Source organism: Phyllopteryx taeniolatus, chromosome 15 (assembly GCF_024500385.1).
Source record: "Phyllopteryx taeniolatus isolate TA_2022b chromosome 15, UOR_Ptae_1.2, whole genome shotgun sequence".
Taxonomy (NCBI): Eukaryota; Metazoa; Chordata; class Actinopteri; order Syngnathiformes; family Syngnathidae; genus Phyllopteryx; species Phyllopteryx taeniolatus.
The window spans coordinates 21,880,198-21,898,889 of NC_084516.1; the positions used below are offsets into that span (position 1 = coordinate 21,880,198).

Here is an 18,692-nt window from a genome sequence, read left to right on the forward strand (position 1 = left end):
TGATTTATAAGGTTATATCATATTTAGGTTCACATTTAAAATGTTAGAATTCATCTGCTCCTATTTTGTGTGCACGTATTGAGGCTGCAGCTTTACGGAGGTATTTTCCACCTCCCACGTGGCCATTGGCACGTGAGCCGGCGCTTGCACAACTTACTGAAAGCCAGAGAAGTCATGTGCCCGGATAACACGTTCACTCCCGGTGCAAGATAATCAAAAAATAGTTAAGACACAACAAAAGCTGCAGAGGGCAGATAAACACGCATAAGGTCAATTAACAGTCACATTATTATAGCTGCAGTGTTAAAACTAAACAGTAGGATCTGCCACAGTAATATATACATTACTAAAGAACAAGTAAACCTTAGTATTAACAATAATACTGATCAAACTTAATTAGAAAACAAATTAGGAGGGGATCACCACTAATATTTATTGCATATAAATATATCAATGGCATATATACGTCATGGGTGCACATTATACATGGGAAGAAGGTTTTTCCTGATTTTTGGAGTCAATTGTGGGTTGTCGCATTATACTCGAGAGCGTATTATACACGAGAAGTTACGGTATATTTTCCAAATGGATTTCTACGGCATTCACGTCTAAGGAAACCCTACACGCTCCAGGGATTACAGCCAGCCGCAGACTTCAGTGAGTGACGCCTCACTGACGGTTGCGCACACGAGCCGCTTACGCACGGTGGGTGGGCCAGAAGTCATTACGGGAGAATGCGCGCACCTTGAAGGTGTGTGCAAGCCAGACGAGTAAAATAAGACTTGCGCACGAACGGGAGAATATGGCCTATTAAGTGTACCGACTTTCTGCTACTGTTTTGGTGGCAGTCAATGTGGGTAAAAAGTATTTGATCCCCTGCTGAATTTGTAAGTTCTCTCACTTACAAAGACATTATTTATATTGTTATGGTTATTGCTTATAGCAGTAAAGAGTATATCAATCAGAAACACAATATTAAAGTTGTAAAATACTGTGGATTTTAGTCAGGGAAATAAATATTTGATTCCCAAGGAAAACTTACAGTAAGTTAGTGCTTGGTCGATAAACCCTTGTTGTCAATCACAACAATAAAAAGTTCTTTTACTGCGGGGTTTGCAGGGTTGGCCCACTCTTCTTTAGAAAAGCTGCCTATTTCCTTCAAGTTTCTTGGTGTCACTTGGAAACTGGAACATTCAAGTCCCTCCACAGGTTTTCTATTGTGTTGAAGTCCAGAGACTAAGTAGGCCACTCCATGACCTTAATATGAGTCTTCTTGAGCCACGAGGGCAACACATTACTTTTTGTCATTGTCATGCTGGAAGACATACCCTTGATCCATCGTCACTGTTCTTGCCGAGTTTCATCAACAGTTTTACAGTACAAGTTCCTTGATCCCTCAATGCGGTGAAGTTACCGTCTACCCTTTCCATAAAAACATATCGATAACATAATGATTCCACTTGGCGGGGGTTTCGTAACCAATTCCAGCCTTGTGGAGGTCTACAATTGAGTCTGATATCTTCTGACAGATCTTTAGGCTTTCCTATGGTGGTTATAGAAGTTGGAAGGTAAGAAATGAATTCCTAGAACAGGTATCCTTAATAGACATGATGAGTTGAGAACATGAGAACATATTGGCAATTGGTGCCACATTTAAGTGCCACATGGGCAATTCTGTCAGAGTTGTCGGCGAACGAATAATTGCCATTGAGATTCCATTAACGGCAGACCTTTTATTTTATGCATTTTTAACATTTAGCAGTCTATTGGCATAATAAATTAACAACCGTAAAATTGGAGACCGTGCCAAATAATGATTTCCCCCGCTCTGTATCAGATAATAATATACTTTAGCTTCCATTTGTTATGTAATGCCTCACATTACACAGACAGTTGAGTGTTAAAGACAGCTGCTAGATTTGTTCACAAGCTCTTTTCAACATTTGAAGTTGGTTAATAATGCGTAGAAATAACAGAAGACGTGGGGACACACCAATTATATCCATTTGTAAACAGAACATCTAAAATTGACCATATTTGGACATATGAGGGTTCTGCCCCAACCACAACGTTATGTGTTTGTTTCCTAATTATTGCAAACCTTACTAAATACAATTGGGAGTTCTTGTGTGTGTGTGTTAGATTGCATGATAGCACAGATCTTTGCAGGCCTGTAAATATGTTGACCTTTGTTTCAGGAAAGTAATGGAGCAGTGTGAGAACTTCAAAGAAGACCCCATGGAAACAAATCATGCACAGGAGGTAAACTATGGACAAAGAGGTTGACACGGCTCAGCCTCAATATCTGGCAAACCAACCGAAAGCTCGTCATCCCCACAGGGGTCAATGTGTGCATTTTTCTTTTTATCGTGATTAGTTTTATTGTGTCGGCAGAACTGTCTCTCTGACCCTTTTCACAGCAGTTTGGGCACAAACTTAACATATGTGACGTTTAGGGGTTAAGACGTGGGGCATGGTGTTTTTACCTTTGCTGCTCATAAGCATCTCCTCTGTTGGGATGGGGTTTGTTGGGGCGAGTGACTCTTATCGCTCAGTATGTGTTTTGTGAAATATTTCTTGATAGAAGATAGCAGCTGGATTGATGCTTGATTCTCAGTGGAAGGAAACAGACACACTCAGCAGCACACAACCATAACCGTGTGGCATTGACCGTGGCGGGGGTTAAACTCGGTGATGTGGTGTTGTCCGACACCTGCATAAGGTGGCCACCCTCTCCCGGTAGCTCACTGAGCACAGTGAAGATGAGCCAATACGCAAGTAGGCTGACGTTGGCTGGAGGGGAAGACTCTGCAGATAGACTGTTTGTTATATATGTAAATATTGTTTGTCCCTTCCTTTTACTGTGTGTGTTTTATAAATATAACTGTAAACACCTAAGGTTGTACCCTCTATTTAAATTGATTTCGGTTGGGCTGGCAAATGTTAAGTGCATAATCAATCACTCAACTGTAGGTTAACAATCTGTGGTCTATAAAGGATCCTGTAGCTTTAGCACAACCTCCCTGAGCGTCTGGATTTTAGAGACGCTTACGTTACCTGTGTACGTTTTCATTCACTTGAGGGTTGGAGGTCAAAAGTGAGCAAGCTCCCCTTTAGACATGAAATGTGACAGAAATCATTCACAATTACTACATTCTCTTTCGCAGTTTCACACCCGCACAACTGGCAAGTCATGCTGCCAAGTAGTTGTTGATGTGAAGTCTTGTGGGATTTAGGGAACGGCTACACGGCGCTTTGCAAAGTAACCCGCCGTTACTGTACCCCAGTATCAATGGATAGCATGAATTTGGCGAAACGACAGCAAAGAGGTTGGAGGAACCACAATCAAGGAGGCTATGATTGCGTTATATTATATAATTTATATGTTCAATCTAACCTATGTGAGTAGAATGTACAGGTTCCTCGTTTATACCGTCGGCACCGTAGCGTTGATGACCTTCATTGTCACGTAACACATCTGTTGCCTTTTGTGTCGGCATTCACAAATCACACAAGGTTGTTAGATTTCAGATTTTTCTCTTAAAACAACTGGCAACTAATGACAATTATGTTGAATGGATGGAACATGTTTATGTTGAAAGAAATTATTTAGTTTTACTGTTTTGTCAAATTGCTGCTGTCACTTCAGTCAAACCATTTTCATAAAAAACAAAGTATCACAAGGAAAATCATTTTGAATTTGCGTTTTCTGTTAGTAATGTATGTATGATAATTTACTCCTATGTCTGCTATCACAGGTTCGGGCGGCGCCCTACATGGCTCTGGTTCTTTACAATATCGGTGTTTTCAACTCAATCCACTCGAATGGTAATAATTTGTTAGCAAGCTTTCCCCAATCGTTTTGCTGTTGTCAATGTAAAGATTTCCTGTGCGGATAGCTTTCAAATAGTAAAGTTTTACATTTTGTTCTGTCACTGATGGGTACAGTGGTACATACCCCCCGACTTCAGTGCGGGCATTAAGTGACAGTGTGAGAGTAAATGCTTGTCACTATATGTGCCCTGTGACTGACTGGCAACCAGTCCAGGGTGCAGCCGACCTTTTACCCAAAGTAAGCTGGGATAGGCTTCCGCTCTCCTGTGACCCTAAAGAGGATAAGCCCGATAGAAAATAGATGTTTTGTTGTTCATAAGTTGTCACACGTTTTTCTTTTGGCCTTATCACCACATTGTTTTGCCATAGACTGTTAGGCTTTTTATTTTTAATCCGTTCTGACACTTCATAATGCTGCTTCCACAAAACCCCACAAATATGACCATAACGTAAAAACTCTGTCGAACAGTATTTCCATGACATACGTCCATTGTTTAGTCAGGACATTCCGCTGCATTCACTTCAAATTGCCCGGAGTCAAAAGTGATGTCTTCCATTAAAAGCTTAAGAAATGCAAACCTCCGAGAAGCTTTCTGAAAATGAGTCAGCAAAATCTTATTACTATATACGGGGCACGGATCTACCAAATTCTACAAATTTTAATGACCACCTCTAAACTTTGAAAATACATTTGGAAGAAACAGACTAGTGTGACTCTTGCCTTCTGTACCATATCAAGTTTGTGAAATACTGTGTATGTAGTCACAACAGATCAAGGAAAATAACTTGAATCCTAGGTGAATACATTCACAGTAACATTTAATCAATTCATAGGATTATTATATTGTTGGAAAACTGACACCACCCATTGTACATTTTAATTTTACAAAGCTTTGCAATTATTCCATTCAATTCTCTGTTCATCATTTCAGTGAAACGCGAAATGTATTATACAACCCCAATTCCAATGAAGTTGGGACATAAATAAAAACAGAATACAATGATTTGCAAATCACGTTCAACCGATATTTAATTGAATGCACTACAAACACAAGCTATTTAATGTTCAAACTGATCAACTTTTTTGTTTTTAGCAAATAATCATGAACTTAGAATTTGATGGCTGCAACACGTTCCCAAAAAGTGGGGACAGGTGGCGAAAAAGACGGAGAAACTTGAGGAATGCTCATCAAACACCTGTTTGGAACATCCCACAGGTGAACAGGCTCATCGGGAACAGGCGGGTGCCATGATTGGGTAGAAAAGTGTTACAAGTGCGTGAGAAAATAGTCCAACAGTTTAAGGACAATGTTCCTCAAGGTACAATTGCAAGGAATTTAGCGATTTCATCATCTACGGTCCATAATATCATTAAAAGGTTCAGAGAATCTGGAGAAATGACTGCATGTAAGTGGCAAGGCCGAAAACAACATTGAATGCCCGTGACCTTCGATCCCTCAGGCGGCACTGCGTCAAAAACCGACATCAAAAGGATTTCGCTACATGGGCTCAGGAACACTTCAGAAAACCAATGTCAGTAAATGCAGTTCGCCGCTACACCCGTAAGTGCAACTTGAAACTCTACTATGCAAAGCAAAAGCCATTTATCAACAACACCCAGAAACGCCGCCGGCTTCTCTGGGCCCGAGCTCATCTAAGATGGATTGATGCAAAGTGGAAAAGTGTTCTGTGGTCCGACGAGTCCACATTTCAAATAGTTTTTTGGAAATTGTGGACGTCGTGTCCTCTGGACCAAAGAGGAAAAGAAACAACCGGACTGTTATGGACACAAAGTTCAAAAGCCAGCATCTGTGATGGTACGGGGCTGTGTTAGTGCCAATGGCATGGGTAACTTACACATCTGTGAAGGCATCATTAATGCTTAAAGGTACATACAGGTTTTGGAGAAACATATGCTGCCATCCAAGCAACATCTTCATGGACGCCCCTGCTTATTTCAGCAAGACAATGCCAAACCACATTATGCACGCGTTTGAACAGCGTGGCTTCGTAGTAAAAGAGGGCGGGTACTGGCCTGCCATTGAAAATGTGTGGCGCATTATGAAGCGTAAAATACGACAACGGAGACCCCGGACTGTTGAACGGCTGAACTGTACATCAAGCAAGAATGGGAAATATTTCCACCTACAGAGATTCAACAATTAGCGTCCTCAGTTCCCAAACGTTTATTGAATGTTGTTTAAAGAAAAGGTGACGTAACACAGTGGTAAACATGAGCCTGTCCCAGTTTTTTTGAAACGTGTTGCAGCCGTAAAATTCCAAGTTCTTGATTATTTGCTAAAAACAATAAAGTTGATCAGTTTGAACATGAAATATCTTGTCTTTGTGGTGTATTCAATGAAATATAGGTTGAACATGATTTGCGAATCATTGTATTATGTTTTTATTGATGTTTAACACAACGTCCCAACTTCATTGAAATTGGGGTTGTAATTGATTTCTTTATTATTTTTTTAGTTATTCTCTTGTGGAAAAGATTATAAAATCTATGATCCTGATAAAAAATGTTTTTGTCAATGGAATACTCCCTCAAATCCATCAATTTTCTAAAGCGCTCCTCCTCATTGGGCTGTTGGTGAGCTGGAGCCTATCCCGGTGGACTTTGGGCAAAAGGAAGCGTTCACCCTGAGCTGGTTGCTAGTCAAGTCGCAGCCCCCATATACCGTACATGCAGATGTAAAAGGAAAAAAGACAAATGACTTTCAACTAATGATCAAAAGTCCATCCAATTTTCACAATTTGGAAAATCTATACATACAGCTCACTGGCAGGCACAAATGGGAGTTACTCTTTATGTGCAGCAATGACGCAATGCTCTCTCCTCAGATTCCACAGCAATCAGTCAATATTTGCATTATTGCCACTGGCACCTGATTTATAGTATTTGAGCTAATGATCTAATAGAAATGCACCACAGTTTGTGTAGCAGGAACTGCTTCCAAGTATTAACTAACCTGTATTGCGTCACCGAGTTCTCTTCGACTTTAACCATACAACCCCTTTGCAAAAATGATGGAATCACCGCTCCTGGAGTATGAGTATCATATCGTATCGTATCGTATCATTTAAATGCTTAATTTTGGAGAAAATAAGGCTCATTTTTATTTAAAATATCATCCTCCTGGCTTTAAGAAACACAAAAGAAAATTGTTGTCGTGAAGTCAATGTATTTTTAGAACAGCTTGGAGTCTCTGAGCCATGGACTTAACAAGTGACAAATAGTATTCCTCCTCTGAATGCTATTACCAGCTCAGCTTTGCAGGCTGGAACCATTTTCTTTCATTTCCAGCACAGATTTTCGATTGCATTTGCGGGCCATGACGACGTCGTTATTCATCTTTCTTGAAGGGAGGTTTTTACGGTTATAGCTCTATGGCGAGATGCATTCTCGCCTTGAAAAATGATGTCATCGCCAAACATCCTTTCAAGTGATGGAATGAGAAAAGTGTTCAAAATCTCTATGTAAACGTGTGCATTTATTGAAGATGTAATGAGTTCCATCTTCCCTGCGCACGCGGCCCCGTATCACCAAGACTGTCGAAATCGGCATGTTTTCTTCATAAATCTCATTGGAACGGCACCGAACAAAAGTTGCAGCAGCATCACCTTGCCCCGGTGCAAATTCACGATTTATCACTGAAGATCACTTTCATCCAGGCCCATGATTTCTTTCCTTTAGCACGATTCCTTTCGTTTGGCTTTTCTGTATGTAAACCGCATTTCTCTTTGACGGTTTCTTACAGTTCGGTCTCAGTCGTCGACTCCACTTTTGTACTTCTTTTGTTGTGCCTTTTCTATTCTTCAGCCAATATTGCCTTACGTTTTCTCTCTTAACGCTTTGAGGTCTTCCTTGGTCGAGCAGGGCACTTCCCTTTTACAAGCTTCCCATTTTGTTTGTAATCTAGACACTGCTGACTGCGAACAAGCAACATCTTTTTCACCATTCTGTGATGTTACCTTCTTGAAGAAGTTTTATCATTTTGCCCTTTCTTTCAACTGACATCTCATCTCTTTCAGAGCCATGATTCATGTCAATCCACTTGGTGCAACAGCTCTCCAACGTCTGAGCACTCTTGTTTAACTGCTGACCAATTAGCACATTTATTCTGATGTAAGATTACAGGAATATTCCATAATTTTTTTCTTCAGAATTGAGCGATTCCATATTTTCTTTAGTTTGTGTGTGTGCGTTTCTTAAAGCCAGAAGGATGGAATTTTGAATAAATATTATGTGGAACATTCACGATTTGCCTTTTTTTCTTTTTTCTTCTTTCTAGTAAGCATTTAAATGATCATCCTCCTGGAGCGGTGATTCCATACTTTTTTGCCCGGCGGGGTTGTATGAGTGATGCCTTTTCTGAAAGCCATGTCATATCAGTTAATGATCCTTGTTGGGTTTACTAACTACTTTAGTCATGTACAGTTTTATTTTTTTTTAATAATTCATGTCTGTCTATCATTGGTACTGGCATTGGGACAATATAGTTTTTACTGAATCACATTCATAGAAGCGATGCTCTAGTTGGCATTGATATGAGGAAAAAAACAAACGGGTAATGACGAAATGATTCATATTTCTGTGTGAAAGATTTTATCACCGTTTACAAATCTTAAAAATCACAAATGCTGAGTTTTAATAGAGTCGAGTCTGTCTTTCCTGATGACCAATTAATTAAGTTATTTGTACTGAAAGGAGGGAAAAATCATTTGGGAGCCTCAAAACTATTTTGTCAGTTTCACCAAGTCATACAAAGCCTGCAACTGCTTTCTGCAAGTGTGATCCAAATTTGAGTGAATTTGAGCCACGCACTGTGGACTTTTTTCCCTGACCTAAATAGTACCTGGTCATTAGTGAAAAGGTGAATAAGCAATAAAGATTGAGTGGTAAACAAGTGAAGTATGTTTTGTACATTTTTGGAGGTCATCCTCAAGACAATGCATGCATTCATTCACGTGTTTTACATATCATAACTGTTGGGTGGAAACCCATGTTGTTTTTGAATACACAACGAGCGGACCTAACGTACATCAGGACGGCCCTTAGTAACTGGGGGAATCCAAACTGGTCCCTTTTGTCAAAGAGTCACGACACCTGAGCCTGAAGACAGAAACAAGAGGTGGAACGATTTTCTTCAAATATAATATCCCGTTGCATTTTAAACCCACTTGCAACCACAGACAAAGGATGGTTCATCGCAAGGACGAAATCCAGAGAAGCAAACTCAACAATGTTGTTTCCGCAGTGCAGTGAGTAAAACTTCAATTAACACGATGACATATAACTGTGAACAAAGACCTTTCTTTCTGATGCACATGATGATTCTCACAGATGTGTGAAACTGCTACAGTGTAGCGCCAACTAATGGTGAGGAGTACTTGTTGGATTTAAAAAAAAAAAAAAAAAAAAAAAATGTTTTGCCTCAAGTATCGGTGGTCGTTATCAACAGCCTTCACGAGTAGCTACCCGATACCTTGAAATAAGACCGGTATCGCCCCAATATCGACACCTAGACACCTGGACGTACAAACCCCAATTCCAAGGAAGTTGAGGCCACTGTGTAAAATGTATATAAAAACACAATCCAAAGATTTGTGAAGCCTTTTCTACCTATATTCAATTGGATGAAATATAAAGACAAGCTATTTAATGTCCAAATTGATGTGAATGTTTTTTTTTTTTTTTTTATTTTAATTTCTTATTTTTTTGCAAATATTAAAATTTTGAATTTGATGAATGCAACACTTTCCAAAAAAGCTGGGACAGAGGCAACAAAAGACTGGCACAGTTGAGGAATGCTAAAAAACAAACACCTGTTTTGAACATTCCACAGGTTAATTGGAAATTGTAGAAATCTTTGCTCTTTGTTTGCGGCCATGCCAAAAAACAACATCGAATGCCCATGGCCTTCTATCTCTTAGGCGGCACTTGCATTAAAACCCAGCATCATTGTGGCAAGGATATTGCCATGTGGGCTCAGGAATACTTAAGAAAACCGATGTCAGTTTAACGCAGTTCGTTGCTAAATATACAAATAAAACACTACCATGCAAAGTGAAAACCATATATCAACAACACCAAGTAACGTCGCCGGCTTCTCTGCGCCCAAGCTAATCGGTGTGGACTGACGCAAAGTGGAGAGGTGTGCTGCGGTCTGACGAGTCCACATTTCAAGTTGTTTTTGGAAATTATGGATGTCATGTCCTGACTCCTCCGGCGGGCCAAAGAGGATAAGGACCATCCGGATTGATAAGGACCATCCGGATTGTTATCAGTACACAGTACATCTGTGATGGTGTGGGGGTGTGTTACTGCCAATGACATGGGTAACCTACACATCTGTGAAGGCACCATTAATGTACATACAGGTTTTGGAGAAACATACGCTGCCATCCAAGCAACGTCTTTTTCACGGACGCCCCTGCTTATTTCAGCAAGACAATGCCAAACCACATTCTGCACGTGTTACAACAGCGTGGCTTCGTAGTAAAAGAGTGCGAGTACTAGACTGGCCTGCCAGCAGTCCAGACTTGTCTCCCATTGACAATGTGCGGCGCATTTTCAACCCCAAAATATGACAATGGAGACCCCTGACTGTTGAGCAACTGAAGTTGTCCAACGAGCAAGAAGGGGAAAGAATTCCACTCATAAAACGTCAACAATTAGTCTCCTCAATTCCCAAATGCTAATTGAGTGTTGCTAAAAGGAAAGGTCGAAGGGTGTAACAGTGGTAAACATGACCCTGTCCCAACTTTTTGGGAATGTGTTGCAGGCATCTAATTCAAAATTAGTAAATATTTGCAGAAAAAAAAGGTTAATCAGTTTAAAAAGGTGAATCAGTTTGAACATTCAATATTGTGCATTTGTAGTGTATTCAATTGAATATGGGTTAAAAAGGATTAGCAAATCATTGTATTCTGTTTTTTTCTTTTCCTTTTATACAACGTCCCAACTTTATTGGGGGTTTGTATAGAAATCTGGTAAGAGTATAATAATAATCATCTGTAGAGCCGGAGAGGGTAAAGATATCTATATTTTCCTCGTTTTGTGTTGTTTCATAATAATCCCACTGTCTGTTATTAAGTCAAGTATCTCTTACATTTTATACAGACCAATTAGCAGACGCTGATGCCAATGTACACAAGTTTAGTGCATGTATTTGTACACATAGTGGGAAATGTGGTAACGCGAGCCGAATAATACTTAGTTTGTAATGATGCTCTGAGATGATTACTCATTCGTCCAGATTATTCGTGTATACGACGCATTATTGTATGTGTTTTTGAAGTCGTGCGGCTGTTCGGAGCCCATGCTGCATCATGTCAGGGGAGGCGCGCTGTCTCTTTAAGCGCAGGCCGGAGAGTCGATTTCCGATCGCGAAGGGGATGGATTACTGCTTCAGTCTGCTGCTGCTGCTGCTGCTGCATCGCCTCAGCTGATTGAGAGGATTCCCTCTGCGGGGAAACAGCAAGTAAGCCAGTCCCGTCCTGTGCAAGCTCAGGACAGTCCAGCACGATGGATTTTAACGTCAAAAAACTGGCTTCTGATGCGGGGGTCTTCTTCACCAGGGCTGTGCAGGTAAGCCAAGTCATCTGCTCACCCCTGCAAGATCCCCCTCATTGAATTAGCGTCTATCTAGCATAGACGAATACTGCAGGCCTCTGTGCTCAAATCGACCCAAGCAGCTGCGCCGTTGCAATGAATGCATCTTTGTGGAAAAGCAAAACCTGGCGTGTGTTTTGCCTCACCGGTTAGCACTGTAAGCCGATAAAGGTCCGCCAAGTCTCCGATCTATTATTTAGAATGTGAGGCTTATGAGTCACGTGATTGCACGTTCTGCTGGGCACCGCCAACGTGAAGCCTCACAGCTCCTTCGTCAGCTCGAATATGCGAGACATTTTTAAAACGACCAACTGGACGTTAATCGAAAGTGCACACTTCCAGACAAAAACTCAAGAAGCGTGTACAGTCCATGAAATCTGAGTTATCGCCTGGGATGCGATCCGGACCCACCCTCGAAAATCCGCGATATAGAGAGACCATATAAAGAACATGTGCTCTAGTTTTACCCCTCCCACACTCTTCAAACACATGTAAACTTATTCAAAACACATTTCCATGTGAACTTTTTAAATATTCCCTAGCGCCCGCACTCTTGTTTGCACATGCAATTCTCCAAATAAGATGCAAAGTGTGCTTGTTTCAAGCTGTGTCATTAGTCACTCTCAGATTGTTTACTGTAAAACTGACACATACAACGGAGAATAAAACATTATATATTTGAACATCAAAATGTCTAACCAAAACCATATGATTAAAAAAAAAACTATGAAATTTCGCAATGAGAAACGCCATAGACAGGCTAACAAAATCGGCATCAATGTTACGGTAATCATAAACCTTCAAACAACTGTTAATTTAAAGGAAGTATGGGTCTTGATGGTCACTATTTCACTAACAAGTTGATTTTATGTATTTTTTGCTCAAGAAAATTAAACTGGCAGACATTTCCAATAATAGCAATACATTTTGAAGCAATTGATAAATAACTGATTGTCTTTGAAACGTCTTTTCATTGGACCTTGTGATATTTACATTGAGGACCCTTGGTTCTGTTTCTAGTTCACAGAGGAGAAGTTGGGCCAGGCTGAGAAGACTGAGCTTGATCCTCATCTAGAGAACCTGATCGCTCGGGCGGACTGCACCAAGAACTGGACTGAAAAGATCTTGAGACAAACGGAGGTGCTCCTGCAGCCAAACCCAAGTAAGCCCTTTCGCAGTTTTCTGAGGAAAAAAACCCGAAATCGACCACTACTCGAAGTTGTCTTGAACTACAGTTATCACTGAGCAGTCCTTAAACTAGTGGATGTTAAATTACTTAACATAACCAAATCAAATCATATAGTATATAAACACTGCCTGACCAAAATGTCCCAGCAATCGAAAGTAGAAATCTTCTATGACGAGTATTCTTGTTGTGTTAGTTTGAGCTAGCATTTCAGCCAACACGAACGCAGATTATGGACTTCAACATTTGGTGAAATTAAATCTGAATCAACCAACTGCAGAAATAGGAAAATATTCCGTTACCTGGCCCGATGTGAAAAAGCAATTACCCCCGCCCCCGTGTTGGCTAATCACATTTTTTGGTTCGTTTTCATTGATCACACTAAAGCCTGATGACCTCCGGGCGTCTTCAATCAAAAAAATCACTTAAAAAGAATACGTCCCGACAAAATCAAGTCAATAGTACGATGATTTTCTTGAAATGTTCCCACTTTTCATTCCCGTTTTCATTTTTCAAGACGACGGAAATTAATTGTCATAATGTAGTGGTCGAAATGTCTTTTCTGATAAGCATGCATTTTGTTCCACCCTCCATGCTTCAGTTGACCACACTGGTGAGTAATGACTTTATTTTCCAAGGTGAAACACTGAATATATAGTTAATTAAAGGAAAGATATATTTTGAAACTGGAGAGGAAATGAGTCCATATTGTGACATACACGGACTTTGGCTTCAAAAATGTACAGTATAACTGGGTTGCTACTAATAAATGTTCCCCAAGCAATCGATCAATCAGATTGCGCAACGACATCTCAATGAGTATATGCTGACGAGCAAATGGATGAGCGACGCAGCGAGAAGTCTGTCCCCTTGACACAATGACTTTCTTCCGTGCTTTGTGCAGGCGCTCGGATCGAGGAGTTCATCTATGACAAACTGGAGAAAAAGCTTCCTTCCAGGACAACCAATGGGGAATTGCTTGGCCAATACATGCTGGAAGCTGCCAGTGATTTTGGCGCCGAGACTCCGTATGGTCAGTGGAGTTGCTCCTGAAATGATGATGAGCGATGAGGTTCTTTCCTCAATAAACCTTCACCGTGGCCTGCCGCGCATCGAGCGACTGAACCGAACCGATACGTCATACAGTGCACACGATCGACTGTACCGTGTTGTTTTCGTATTCATCCCGCAAACAACACGGCTCGATTGTCAAGCAAGACTTTCGCTCTAGTCGTTTTAGCGATATTACGTTGATCCAAAGAGGAAGCGGTTGAGAAATAAAGGAGAGGGGGTGGATATAGGAGAGGCATTTCGGTCACAGATACTCTCCACGCTTCGCTTTTTTTGGCCCACAGGTACATATGAAATTATAAATCTACTGAAGTATTATAGTCAAATATGCAGTATATGAACTGGCGGGATTTTGCTTCACACCTGGAAAAGGTAGTTTGTATTGTGAGCGCTCATGTGACATGACATGGCATTTTTGATTGCCTGTTACATGTGCGACGTCATATCTCGACCTCAACCAATTGGAACATACTGATTGAAGCTCATACGGACACATGATGATTTCTGTTATTATAGCGTGTGTGTGCGCGTGCGTGTGTGTAGGCAGTACCCTGATTACAGTCGGAGAGTACCAGAAAAGACTGGGAACAGCTGAGCGGGAGTTCCTTCAAACCTCCGCCACGATGTTCCTCACTCCCTTACGCAACTTCCTGGAAGGAGACTGGAGGACTATATCAGTGAGTGTGAAGCAGCCCCCGACCCCCCCGACCCCTGTCATGAGCCCTCATTTGCACTCGTTGCTTTGTGTTTGTAAGCCAAATCCGTTTTCTGAGTGAATTTCACCCGCCTGTCACAGAAAGAGAGGCGACTTCTCGAGAATCGCCGGCTGGATCTTGACATTTGCAAAGCACGCTTGAAAAAAGCGAAGCAGTCTGAGGCAAAGGCAGCAGTGAGTATTATTATTATTATTATTATTATTATTATATTTGAATCTGTGAAAGTATCTTAGTCTTACCGCTTCTCACGCGGGGTCGCGGGCGTGCCGGAGCCCATCCCAGCTATCTTCGGGCGAGAGGCGGGCTACACCCTGAACTGGTCGCCAGCCTCTAACTAGTAATGATTATGTAGTTCGTGGCACTTTAATTAAGCATCATCGATACTGTTAAAATTATAATCTGAGATTTAAAAACCCTATTGGCTGCAAGGATGCTTATTGGGGAACAGCACTCGTCCGGGTTATTGGCAATCCGAATCCTGAGACTTCGTTTGATTTTTTTCCCCCCTCGGGACAATCTCGTGTGTTTCGGCATAGAATTTGCGACCTGTACTAAACTAAGAATGGCGGATGAGGCTGCGCTGGCGTTGCACGTGCTGCTTTGGCATGGGCGGCTTCCCAGCACGGTTCGTCGCGTCTCGTCACAAGCGACTGCACGTGTTGCACTTAGCAAAGCCTATTTTGAAGTTCCATCAAGTGATTGAGTTTGAATCCCTGAATGTGAGCTATTGCTGCTTTTGACTTGCCTTGCAAGACTGGCAGGCATTGTCGGTAACTTTTTCGTGCTTTTCTTCACGAAATGATGCTTTTGGTGCACTTGTTTTGTTTCACTAATGAGTGGAAAAGCATGACTTTGCAAATGTTTGTCCCCTCCTTCCCTGCTGTTGTCGTTTGTAGGCCGCACCTGATTTTCAGGAGACGAGGCCTCGAAATTATGTTCTTTCTGCCAGTGCATCAGCGGTAAGACTCGCAGGCAAAACCGGCGGCATAGACGCAGGACACACAGTTTCGATAACGGGAAGTAATAATATGCTTACTAAATTGTTTTTTTTTGTATGTGCCTTTTAGTATATATTCCAGACATGCTACTTTATAGTGCATCCAGTGTTTCTTTTTTTACTCTCGGGTGACCTTCAAAGTCACGAAAGGAGCCGATAAAATGAAATGTAGGGAAGGTTTGACATGCACGGTCACGCTACAGACGTACTTATTTGTGCTTCTCATCCCGCAAATACAAATGGGGCATATTTAAAAGGGAAATGGACAGGCTATTTTTGTATTTGTGATATGTTTAAATGATGTTTGTTTTAGCTTCTGTTTCCTTTTTTTCGTTTGTTTGACAACTGAGCCAGTTGCAGAACGACCGGGAGTGTTGGGATATGGAGGCAGAGACTAGCATATCGGAGCGGAGAGAGGTTGGAAACGCGGGCCTTCGGCCTTAGTGCACATGTCAACTTTAGTCTTTTTGTGGAACGTGTTTGTAGAAATGTGGGTTTGGTCAACCAGTTGTTGTTCGGTTACATCCCCTTGTCCTAGCCACCGTAGGTCACCTGTTGTGACTTTGTCATGAAAGGTTTTCGCACACTGACTGAGTTAAAGTCAGGTCAATTGAATGTCTACGTTTAGATTGATCAGATGGTAGTCCACCTTTTTATTGTCCGCCCGATAGCGGTCCGCTCGCGTTAACGTTGTCAAGATAACGTGGTGTTGAGAACGGCTCTTTTGTTTTCTGCTCTCTCAGCTGCTGAGTGAGGAAGTGGACAAAGTAAGTGAGACTTTCGCAGCTCATCAACGCACCGCCAAATCCGAGTTGCGCGAGCGAGCGTGTTCTGTATGATTTCTGAAAAGCACGATGCGTTGACGCCTCCTTCCTTCCCGGGCAGGCAGAGCACGAGCTCCGCGTGGCACAGACGGAGTTTGACCGTCAAGCTGAAGTGACCAGGCTGCTGCTCGAGGGCATCAGCAGCACACACGTGAGTGTGCGGAGTTAACCGTGACTCTCCCACCGCTGCATCGCCGTTACAAGCGGTCAAGAAAATGGAGGGAGGGATGCGTCCTCAAGTCATAATGTCACTTTCACCGTGAAGAGCGAGTGTCGCAATTCGCGGATCGGCGTGCTGGTAAATGCTTCCGCTGGATCCTTGACATCGTTCTCTTTGTCTTCACAGCTGAACCACCAGCGTTGCTTGCAGGATTTTGCGGAAGCGCAGGCCACCTTCTATGCTCAGTGTCATCACTACATGCATGAACTCCAGAGGGAACTCGGCAGGTTGGTGTCGCTTCATATGGGAAATCCATTTGCTAATAAATGACCGCAATTTTCACACAGATCCGCTAACGCAGTCAGCGCCCAGCACCAGTCTGCCGCCTGTCCCGACCCCGTGTCGGCTACGTTTGCGTCCGGTCCGCATTCACCTGGCACCGCCGTCCCCGCCGCCTCCGGCGATAAGCCCCGAACGTTGGCGATGGAGCAAACGCAAGTCCCTATTACAGGCACCAGAAAGGCCAAAGTCCTGTATGACTACGACGCCCACGATTCAAGCGAGCTGTCCCTGTTGGCTGATGAGGTACACTTGCGAGCGTGGCATCTCGCAATACCGTCAACTCCATTTTTAAAGTTAAAAGTCCAAACTCTCACAATCTACGTCTTTATGACCCAAAGCGGCACGGGCCACGTTGTCGTCAGGACTTCCGCCCCCGCACCCACATACGGCAGACCCCCACATACTCGTGGTTCGGCACCTGCGGATTCATCTATTCGCTGCTTTTGCCATTTCATTAAATTTTTCCAATTAGAGTTTCATTTTTCTTTTTCTGTTTTTGTGGGGAACAAATCCTGATGACAACCGTTGGCGGTTCATCCTCGCCTCTCCAATATTCAGTCATGCAATTCTTAGTTTACGTGGATTTTTGTGGCTTAATAGTAAATTCCAATCTTATTTTGGATGAATTGGGGCTACGACACGGCTATTCTGGTGTCGGTCATTCCAGTGGCGCTTGATGTAAAACGTTTTGAGAAAGCACATATCATTCCCGTGTGGCATTGTTACTTGACGAAATGAGAAGATCATTTGTTGCTTCTGGTGATGTTTCAGCTGATTACCGTCTACACCGTACCTGGCATGGACCCCGATTGGTTGGTTGGCGAGCGAGGCAACGAAAAGGGCAAGGTCCCCGTCACCTACCTTGAACTCCTGAGCTAATGGACCCGATAACATTACAAACATGCAAAAATGCTCTTTCTACTGTCACTCTGTATATTCGTGTAGTGCACTTACTTCATTACTAACTTGAAACGTACATTCAAACGAGGCCATTTAATCTTTCCCCTTTTTCAATTTTCATTTCAGGAACAAGCCGGAACATTATTTAACAGTAATATTTTATTTTAAACGAGGGTTACCGCATCTGACATCTACAGCTAAACAGGAAGCGTTGGCTTTACAATGATTTTTTTTTTTTTTTGGATCCTTTTAAATATCATTTTGGATGTTTTATGACTGACGTGTCCTCCATAGCCACAAGTTTAAAAAAAAAAAAGTATAAATCAATAGCGAGACAGAAGGAGATTTAATGATTCTAATAGTTATCCAACAGAAGAAAATGGAACAAAAATCTTAGAAGCAGCACAGAGATGCTACGATGCGTGCTGTAGTACTTTTTCACCTGTAAATGTGTATTATATATATAGTTTTTGGAAACATGTTGGTTGTCATAACCTTGGATGTGATCTTGGCATTTGTTGACATTTTCACTTCCGAGTCGATTTCTGTCACCGTTCATTGGGAGATTGATGTGCTGTTAAATTGAAATGATTAGAAATTCTCAAATCGCGGTCACAGAGGCAAGTCGAATTGCACCGATGCTCACAAATGTTGAAACATATGCGATGGGTTTATGTGCAAAATTGGTGTCATGGGAATATATGATGTTAAGTGTTTGGAAATGTTCCTGAATTGCATGTGATGATTTCAGTACGCGTGGACATAGATGACATTACCGGCAGAAGATGTTGCTGTGTGCATGCATGCATGTCACAATTCAGGAATTCTCACCACGATCGTTCGTTGTTTTCCATTGAATGCGTTCTGTCAAAACACCCAAACTAGTTATCGCATTTCCTGTTGACCCATTTTTGCCTGGCTTGGAGCGCAATAAACTTGCATGTGTGGAACAGTCACGACTTGCGTGCCCTCTTGAATTTGACAATTTTGGGCACAGTGGGAGGGAAAATGGGAACCCTTTGAAATTTCTGAATAAATTCC

The 18,692-nt window shown here is 41.9% G+C and overlaps 2 protein-coding genes across 5 annotated transcripts in view; both read left to right on the plus strand.

Annotated features, from left to right (window-relative positions):
* zer1 (zyg-11 related, cell cycle regulator) overlaps nt 1-8,747 on the plus strand; it is a 31,757-nt gene extending 23,010 nt beyond the window's left edge. For both annotated transcript variants that reach the window (XR_009792182.1, XM_061800364.1), the window contains one exon: nt 2,199-8,747. Coding sequence is in view for 1 of the 2 variants with exons in the window: in XM_061800364.1 (XP_061656348.1) it covers nt 2,199-2,286 (88 nt within the window). In the remaining variant the exon portion in view is untranslated. The remainder of the gene's footprint in view (nt 1-2,198) is intronic.
* Nucleotides 8,748-11,192: 2,445 nt separating this feature from the next.
* Nucleotides 11,193-18,607, plus strand: sh3glb2b (SH3-domain GRB2-like endophilin B2b). Of its 3 annotated transcripts, XM_061800371.1 has the most exons (11): nt 11,193-11,431; nt 12,476-12,617; nt 13,546-13,674; nt 14,256-14,389; nt 14,509-14,601; nt 15,325-15,387; nt 16,169-16,192; nt 16,311-16,400; nt 16,596-16,696; nt 16,757-16,994; nt 17,523-18,607. In XM_061800371.1, the coding sequence occupies exons 1-11, from the start codon at nt 11,369-11,371 to the stop codon at nt 17,628-17,630; spliced, it is 1,185 nt and encodes a 394-aa protein (XP_061656355.1). In that variant the 5' UTR covers nt 11,193-11,368; the 3' UTR covers nt 17,631-18,607. The 3 variants fall into 3 exon arrangements, with proteins under 3 accessions (XP_061656355.1, XP_061656356.1, XP_061656357.1); XM_061800372.1 differs by lacking the exon at nt 16,169-16,192; XM_061800373.1 differs by lacking the exon at nt 15,325-15,387 and having other exon boundaries at nt 11,194-11,431.
* The last annotated feature ends 85 nt before the right edge of the window (nt 18,608-18,692 follow it).

Bases quoted from the DNA above. Each gene is read 5' to 3' on its own strand.
- sh3glb2b (XM_061800371.1), top strand. From the start codon at position 11,369: ATGGATTTTAACGTCAAAAAACTGGCTTCTGATGCGGGGGTCTTCTTC. The intron at 12,618-13,545 runs GTAAGCCCTTTC...TGCTTTGTGCAG, and splicing joins GCTCCTGCAGCCAAACCCAA to GCGCTCGGATCGAGGAGTTC. The intron at 14,602-15,324 runs GTGAGTATTATT...TGTCGTTTGTAG, and splicing joins AGTCTGAGGCAAAGGCAGCA to GCCGCACCTGATTTTCAGGA.